This window comes from Amblyomma americanum, chromosome 8 (assembly GCF_052857255.1).
Source record: "Amblyomma americanum isolate KBUSLIRL-KWMA chromosome 8, ASM5285725v1, whole genome shotgun sequence".
NCBI classification, from domain to species: Eukaryota; Metazoa; Arthropoda; class Arachnida; order Ixodida; family Ixodidae; genus Amblyomma; species Amblyomma americanum.
In genome coordinates this window covers 24,891,533-24,899,610 of record NC_135504.1, presented here as the reverse complement: position 1 = coordinate 24,899,610, position 8,078 = coordinate 24,891,533, and the positions used below count along the sequence as shown (strand labels likewise).

The window sequence follows — 8,078 nt, the reverse complement described above, 5'->3', positions numbered from 1 at the left end:
TCGAGTTATGAAAACAACAAAATATGAGAAATATTTGTACAACTTACATAAGCTGCAAAAGAGGGACTGCAGGGAGATGCTCTGGCTGCAGGGTGCGAGCATTTTTACGAAGCAGTTTATAAGAATTACAAGAAAATGAAGACGAACAGACAAGCATGGAACACTATAGCCAGACACTAATAGCATGAGCTCAGTACATACATCCAGAGAACAAGCTTCTACTCCCACTTGTGACTCATGCTTAGGCCAGTTGCACCTGCCCATCGAGCAGTTTTTTAATTTTGACCGCACTGGTAGCTCAAGTGATGAATACAATTTAGTACGTTAGGCTGCAGATAGATATTATGAGAACCATAATATTTATGCCTTGTTTGTCAACCTTCTGTGCGAATGTTCACAAGGATACACTGGGTGCAGTTGGACAGACCGATTGGGCTCACCATTTGAACTATCCAATTGGAAACACTATTGGTATGATTGAGAATGAAGTTGGAGTAACTGTCCAAGTCTTATATTGGAAGCAGTTTGAAACTCAAGTAGTCTAATTGGAACCTTGGAAACGCAACTGGTTCCGTCTTTTTTTTTTTTTTTTTACTGGGACTAACAAGGTCACTGAGCAGTGCAGGTGGACATGATCCTGTCGTGCTACTAGCATTTTACATGCTTTTAACGCGGTAACATTAATGGCCCCTTTGTCCAGAAAATTGGGCGTCGGCGTTGTGACCGAAAAATCACAAGCCTCTCGCACGTGGTCCCCAGAGGGCAACCTAGGAAGCAGGTGGGCCACCTAAGTCACACAACCTTGCGGAGTCATCACAACCTGCCCACCGTGGCAGGTGGCAGATAAATTAATGATTGGTCGCTCGGGAAGAGCAATCTGGGGCGCACAAGGCCCACCGCTGGGAGCACCTGCCATCGCAGGGCAGTGGTGCATGGCTTAACCGCTGCACCCAGGGATCTATGCATGTAAAGGAGAGAATGACCTTCTGCACATATGGGAACTAACCCTTCGCTGTCGCGTCATACCTTAAAGGTAGAGCTTAAGTGTTCCCTCCAACTTTTTTTAACAGAGAGGAGTAGCTAAAACACCTTTTGCCGACTGCACAGCAAGCCATGAACATTACCTCAACAATCCGCATTTTTCCCCATCGCCACTTAGTGTGCGTGCCTCTCCTTCTCTGCACTCACCCGAGCTCCACTACAGACTGGTTATGAATAAATTAAAGACACAGTAACTGTCTCACTTGTAGGCCGATCTCCTCTGGCTGAAGACAGCCAGCTTCCAGCGTGCGGTTCGTGCTGGTGACAGGTGCAAGCGACAGGTGGTGTCAGATGTAAAGCATGCACCTGACACTCTGCATGCGCAGTTGGTGACTCACGGAAGCGGTCCGCACCTGTGTCGCCCACATGCGTTTTCAACCACTTTTCTGAGTGGTGGATGAACATTTGCGTGCACTCCAGGGCCACATCTTACGAAAGAGGCTGTGCACTGAATAAGCACTCCGTGGTACTAAAGTGATCTTAAGGTTTTATTCAAAAATGTGCGCCAACCAATACAAAATACATTTCACAGCAGCGAGGAACGTAGCGCCACAGTGAAGACTAGGCAAAAAGCACCCAGACTTTGGCACCAACATCTCTGCAGTTTGAGAAACAATGCAAGTCGGTCTTCTTTTTCCGTTCCGCAGAGCTGTCCCAGCTGTTGCAAAATTGGTGAGATTCAAGCACACCGCGGAGTCTTGATGAAGAGATCAATTTTTCAGGGCTGTACAATGGCTGACAACAAGCAACAAAATTTTTGCACTGTCCATGCCCTAGTCAGCCCTTGACAGATTGCTGCAGATGGCACTAATAGTGCATTAGTTCCATTTGTTCCAATGAATGCTGGCTCGATGGCGTCACCCCTTCTATCTGCAAGTATGCATTCCATTTTTTTTTCAATCAGGCTACGATGGCACTGTTTGTCTCTGACCTGTCTCTGTGCTGATATTGTCTCCTGCAGCCTGTCGTCACAAGCGGACACTACTTAGACATAACAACCAAAAGCCGTATTCCAGTTAAGATTTGGACAATCCTTATTCACTCGGATTAACGCACAAATATTGTGCTGCCGCGAGTAGGATGAGCAACTGCCTGCTACAAATGAGAATTGCCCCGAAATATTTATCAGCAAACAACACTGGTTTGGTCAATGTATTCAAAAGTGCCTAAACTCAATGCAATGGTTGCACGACAGAAATTTGACTTCCTAGAGTGGTGTGACTCCGCTCAGCACTGCGCCTTTAATGAGCAACACCAAAGTTTCATGCGATGGTCTGCATAGCAATGAGCTACAGGAACTCCATTTAGTGAAGTCAGCATGATATTCTGCACTAACAGCCCTCAAGGACTCGGTCTGGAGCAGCAGGAATTTCAGCATCAAGTAGTCGCCACTCTAACTAGTCGTAAGAGAGATAGACAGCTCTGCTACTTCTGACCAACACAACTGACTAGAGAGAGAATGCAGAACTCGTCCCCACAAACTGCACGATGTAGGTTACTCGAACATGATAAATAAGACCGCAGTGACAAATCTTCAAACGGTCAAACAGCACAAAACGCGATTCTTCAGTCATTCAGTCTTTGGTCTATGCAAACAAATCTCAGCATGTAAGAGAAAGACTGCAGCACGCCACTTGTTGAATTTACTCAAGCCAGTATATCAAGAATAAGGCGTGTAAAGTACATGCATAAATACGTGCTAAAGCTCAAGGCACAAAATGTCTCACAGTGTCTGCTGAATAGTGGTCCTTTGACGCTGCAAGGCATAAATGCACTACCTCGTTGCTAGCAACCTGAAGGGATATAAATGCACTCATGTTGGCTATGTCTGGTGTCCGTATGGCTCGTGCCAGACAGCACAAAATACACCAGCTTCAATGAGAGAGCCGACTGCAAGCACAAGCACAATAAAAGCAATGATCTTGCATCGAGCGGAAGTGATTCAAAACAGTAAATATCTTCAGAAAAACTCGTGCACCTTACATGGTGCAAAACTACTTTTTACAGTGCGCATAAGCAAGAGCAATAAATAATGTAGACAGCGCCACCCAACCAGATAAAAAAAACTGGCAAATAAAACCCGCCTGTCCCTAAACAGTTTTTCAAACAAGGGTGCGCAGAACTCCGGGGTCATCGGATGTTTTCACAGATTGCGAGTTAAATGGCCTTGACGCCGCCACCTACATGAAATTGCGGCAAGTACACGGACGAAGACACACAGACAAACTGGCAGAAATAACCAGCTCAACAGTCCTTGAATTCTTCTTCAGTGTATATTCAGAAAGCGAGTTAGTTCAAAATCGCAATTAGTTGCATAACTTACTCCTTGTCACCGTAACACTTCTACGAAAAACCAAACTGTCCAACCACCTGTGCTGGTGCTGGAGGGTTGCTCAACACCATGACAACTCGAACCGCTGTTTCATCTGAGCCATGGAAACCCTATAAGCTCTAGTGCAAGATGTGAAGTAATGGTTGAAGTAGCAGTAAACGATGACTTGAGGCCACATCTGGGTCCACTGCACTTTCCTATAAGTAGACTTTTGAGTAGACTTTACTGGCAAGAGCTCCTGCTATGTGCAAGCTAGAAAGTGCTGCTGAATCATTACAGGTAGCACCTATTTCACTTACTTGGAAAAAATAAAATGGCAAGATGTGGCCACAAAAGCTTTAAGTAGTCACCAGTGATTTCCGGAGTGTCCGGTGATCCGTTTTCGAGCAATTACAAACCCTCTTGCAGCCAAGTGTACAATTTGCATAGTGCTATAAAATGAGTGAAGCTCTCAACTTTCTCCTTTCTACAGTTGCATTATTGATGTGCTGTAAGCCTTGTAGGCGAGGCTATCACATTCCAAGTTTGCCTAATATGTCTTCGCTGCCAAAGAAATGTCCTAGCAGTCCATTAGAAAAACTTGCATGCCATGCTAACTCTCGATCTCCCCACACACCAGCCTCTGAAAAAGTCCACACCTTCCCTGCCCTAAAAGATGGGCAAGCCTCACACATAGAAACAAACTGCTTCATCACCACGCTAAACAGGGACACCCATACTTTGTTCTCTTGCCTGGTCACTTTCACATTTTGTTCTAACGTAAGTAAATGTCTACATCGTCTTAGACGCATGCATATGCACTACTAGCTGTCAATTCACAGGTTCTCTTGTGCAGCATCCCACCCACTGCTGTGGCTTGTCACGGCATAACCAACCACCTCAAAATGACGACCCGATATATATTCCTTCTCACAAGTTGTTTGCAGTGCTGTGGCAATTTGAGCCAATCAGAATGGCATGTGCAGCAAAACCTGTTCCTCCGTACCCCTCACCCCACGACTAGTGGCTCCATCCCGGGGAAGAAAACAGCACCTGTGTCCAGCTGCTGTATGCACAAGACTCGGTGGACGCCATGTTTACGAATGGCGGCACAGCAAGCCTCTGCAGTGCTGTGTTCGTGCGGACTTCCTCAGGTAATTTAACCAGTGAATGAAATGCTCGCTCTACTTTCAAAACACCATCCCAAACTACTGTTTCAATTACTGCAATAAGTGTTTGAAAAGTAGTCACAACACTGCTCAAATACTCCAGGGAATATTTGTTGTCTTCCTTGGCCCTGACTTTCACAGTGCTGCAAACAACTTGTGAGACAAGTATAATCACTTAGCCAAACTGCCCCTTTCCTATAATCTCTCAGAACATTCCTGAGTCACCTCATGCACTGCAAGTAACTGGTCCTGCCAGAAAGATGTTCCTTTCCAAAAAATGGTCAAGCGTACACTCAAAGTGGAACCTGCAGAATACACTGTCTATTAATACAACTCTAAGCAGCACAATTCTGCATTACCTTCTAGCGTACAAACAAAACTCTCAAGCTTCTCGACAAATAGACCAGAGTCTTCTATCGTTTCCGCATGCCTCGCAGTCCATTAAACAACCTTGCCAAGCTAAAGGCACAATATTGCACTCCAGCAAGATCAGCTTCCACGTGCCTACCACACGTGGATCTTGACTTCTGAACAAACAAGGCGTGCCTTCTTGAGAGAGCCCTTCAGCAGGCTGTATCAGGCCTAGTCAAGCCTAGCCTAACAAATGCCTTCCACACTTGCTGTGTTAATGCGAGGCCTTGGCACAGAGGCCGACTTCCTCCACAAGATACCTGCATTTCTACTTTACACATTAACCTACAAAAGAAGCATACTTGCGTCATTGCTGGGTGTCAGATCTGTGGATGAGAATACACTAACACAAATATTGCACTTGAGCCCTTCAAAAGATGGTAGCTTATAGCACTGAAGAGACACCCACCACATTCAGCAGCATGACTGTTCGCAGGGACAAAACCGGATTTCCCTTTTTTTGCTTGCTTATGATGTTCCCACTAGCGGATCCGTTTTTTGCTTGCCATTCAAAAACGTCATGCAAGCTAGTTTCGCGCGATTTTTTTCACTGCCCTTCAACTGCAAGGCATCTGGAGTCACGGCCACTACTGTGTGGGTCTGTAATTTGTTCTTCCTACTTAGAGTACACAAGGCCAGAAGTTTCTTGCAAATAAAATGAGATTAGAAAGAGCATTCTTGCCATCCTGCACTCAGCTGCCGAGTATGTTCACTAGCCGACCTCCACAGCAATGCCTGCATGTCTGCTTTGGGTCACCAAGTCACACAGGTCACAGTAAGGCAAATATTGCACTCAAGCCGCACAAAACTTTCTCACCCACAGTGCTCAGGTTAAACCTGCAACCCCTGGGTGCTCAGCTTTCCCTACGCAAACAACCTAGCACAACCCCAATCCTCACACACCACCTTGACCCTAGCTGCCTGGCAGATAGATGTCCCTGAGCATCACGTAATCCCGAATTCGCCTCGGCATCCCCTCAAGGTCCCTTCCTTTAGGCTCCTTCCTTCCCTCGTGGCCAATCCAATATGCCCTCCTGGCCAGCCACAACAGGCTAGGCGGTGACATTCGTCCCGTGCCAATGCCGGCAAGCTGAAACACGGCCAGCAGCTTTGTGTCTCCGCGCTCGGCAGCCCAGGTCACGTCGTCCTTTCCGGCACCATCGCGGCAGCCATGGGATGCTCCGGCTGCCAGCAGCATGTCGGCAATGGTGTGGCGTGCTCCGTACCGGGCGCAAAGCCATACTGGGCAGTCGGCGAAGCAGGTGCTGCTGCGGACGCTGGCGTTGTGGACCAGCAGCAGGTAAACGAGGTCGGGCCGCCCATGTTTGGTGGCGAGCCAGAGCGGCGTCTTGCCAAAAATGTCCCGACGGCAGACACGGATGCCTGCGGGGAAAAACAATCTTTTATTATCTATTTGCATGTGCCACCAAATGAAGGCAGCAGTGCTAGAGAGGTAGGAAAAAAAGTAGCAGAAGAGGTAGGAAATGCGCATATACTGATGTTGCACTTGTAAGAACATGTAGAAAAAATATAGACACATCAATGTATAGAACTATACAATGAAAACCACTGCACTAATGTTTATTGCCATCAACAAAGTTTGGACAAATTCAGAAAAGGAAAGGAAGAAGCCCTCAATGTTTCATTTTACACACAACCTTCCACTGCAAGAATGCTGTGAGTGAAGTAAGATAAGTCAACCACCTCACATTAAACTAGAGCCATAAGTGGAAGAGCTTACATTCTGATCTTGCATGATGACAACTCTCCTGACCCGTTTAGCAATTACCTGGATTGCGGAGCAGCATTTTCGCTATGTCGAGGTTTCCGAGACGGCAGACGATGCACAATGGAGGCTCTTCGCGGCCAACACTGTCTCGGCTGAATTGATTCACGTCGGCTCCGAGAGACAGCAGAATGCGTGCAGTGTCCCATGCTTTCCTGTATGTCGATGTAAAAAAAAAATGCAACAGCGAAATGTCAATGCGTTTATAAATTTGGCAACCACGAGACGGGTGGAGAAGCACTTAATCGATGCATTTTAAAACTAGATACGGGCTCACAACTACGCAATTATTATGTTCCACAGAAATAATTAATAGCAGAGACAATGAATTACTGGTTGAAAGTTCACATCGCGGTGAAAGCCGCGCGCACAGCGCGCGATTCTTTGAGAGTCCAGTCTCAGAACCGCACTATTCGCGCACCAACCTGAAGCAGTCAACAGCCAACATGGAATCCGTACTCCAAAAAGTCTCGTTGTACAACTACAACGTCCAACCATCGGCCGGTGAGCAAACAGTCGCGAGCAGCCTTAATCGCAACGCACAAAAACCGCCAGCATGCAGTTATGTCAAACCTAAACCACACCAACCTGCACAGAGCAGCACCAAGGGGCGTCGCTCCTTGAAGCTTTGCATTGACGTCCCCTCCCGAAGAAACGTGCCTGACGATCGCTTCGATGTTGTGGCTGGTTACAGCAAAGTGTATGTCCGCGGGACTTCCTAGTTCCACTTTCATGACGGCTGCAGGCTTGCCTGTTTTGAAAAAAGACCGAAAGCGTCGGGACATTTCCACGGCCTCTCTACGCAGCCGCTGTTTACACTATGCCAGCCCCATGCGCGTATCTCGAAGCACGCACGGGCCTTCTGTTTACGTTTCGCGATCGCGGAAGGATCGATTGCATCGACACACTCACCGCGGTTTCCAGCTTTGACTCCCACGGTCCTAACAAAACCCACTGATATGCTCGACAAGAAAACTAAACGCGCAGGCGCCAGCCGCTGATTAGGTGATCAGCTGTCAACTTTTCGCGAATGAGCATTCTACGCGACATTTGGCAGTAGAAGAAAAACGGTGCCGCAGTGTTTACATGGAAACCAAGGCGTTTCGCTACCAGCAGCGTCGATCCATTTTTTGACCAAGGACGCATTGCTTTTTCTGGAAAACCATGTCCCAGAAGGGCGCTTCCAGGCGCCGTTCGTGACGTCAGACAGTATCGTTTTATATCAACCAGAAGCTCTCATCTGTAATAATAATAATTGTATGTTATAAAAAAAAATTATTGCTTTATTTAAAATTGTATTGTGTTTGTTTTTAAAAATTTTGTTCTAGAAGTTTAGTCCACTGATCTCCACTAGGAGGCT

General features: G+C 46.8%; 1 protein-coding gene across 1 annotated transcript; it reads right to left on the bottom strand.

Annotated features, from left to right (window-relative positions):
• Nucleotides 1–1,508: 1,508 nt before the first annotated feature.
• LOC144101146 (ankyrin repeat domain-containing protein 55-like) lies at nt 1,509–7,874 on the bottom strand. The gene is made up of 4 exons (XM_077634183.1): nt 7,631–7,874; nt 7,307–7,469; nt 6,722–6,873; nt 1,509–6,315 (listed from the first exon to the last, which is right to left on the bottom strand). The coding sequence occupies exons 2-4, from the start codon at nt 7,450–7,452 to the stop codon at nt 5,846–5,848; spliced, it is 768 nt and encodes a 255-aa protein (XP_077490309.1). The 5' UTR covers nt 7,453–7,469; nt 7,631–7,874; the 3' UTR covers nt 1,509–5,845.
• Nucleotides 7,875–8,078: the final 204 nt, after the last annotated feature.

Bases quoted from the DNA above. Each gene is read 5' to 3' on its own strand.
- LOC144101146 (XM_077634183.1), bottom strand. From the start codon at position 7,452: ATGAAAGTGGAACTAGGAAGTCCCGCGGACATACACTTTGCTGTAACC. The intron at 6,874-7,306 runs GTTGGTGTGGTT...ATCGACATACAG, and splicing joins CTTGGTGCTGCTCTGTGCAG to GAAAGCATGGGACACTGCAC. The intron at 6,316-6,721 runs GTAATTGCTAAA...TTTTCCCCGCAG, and splicing joins AATGCTGCTCCGCAATCCAG to GCATCCGTGTCTGCCGTCGG.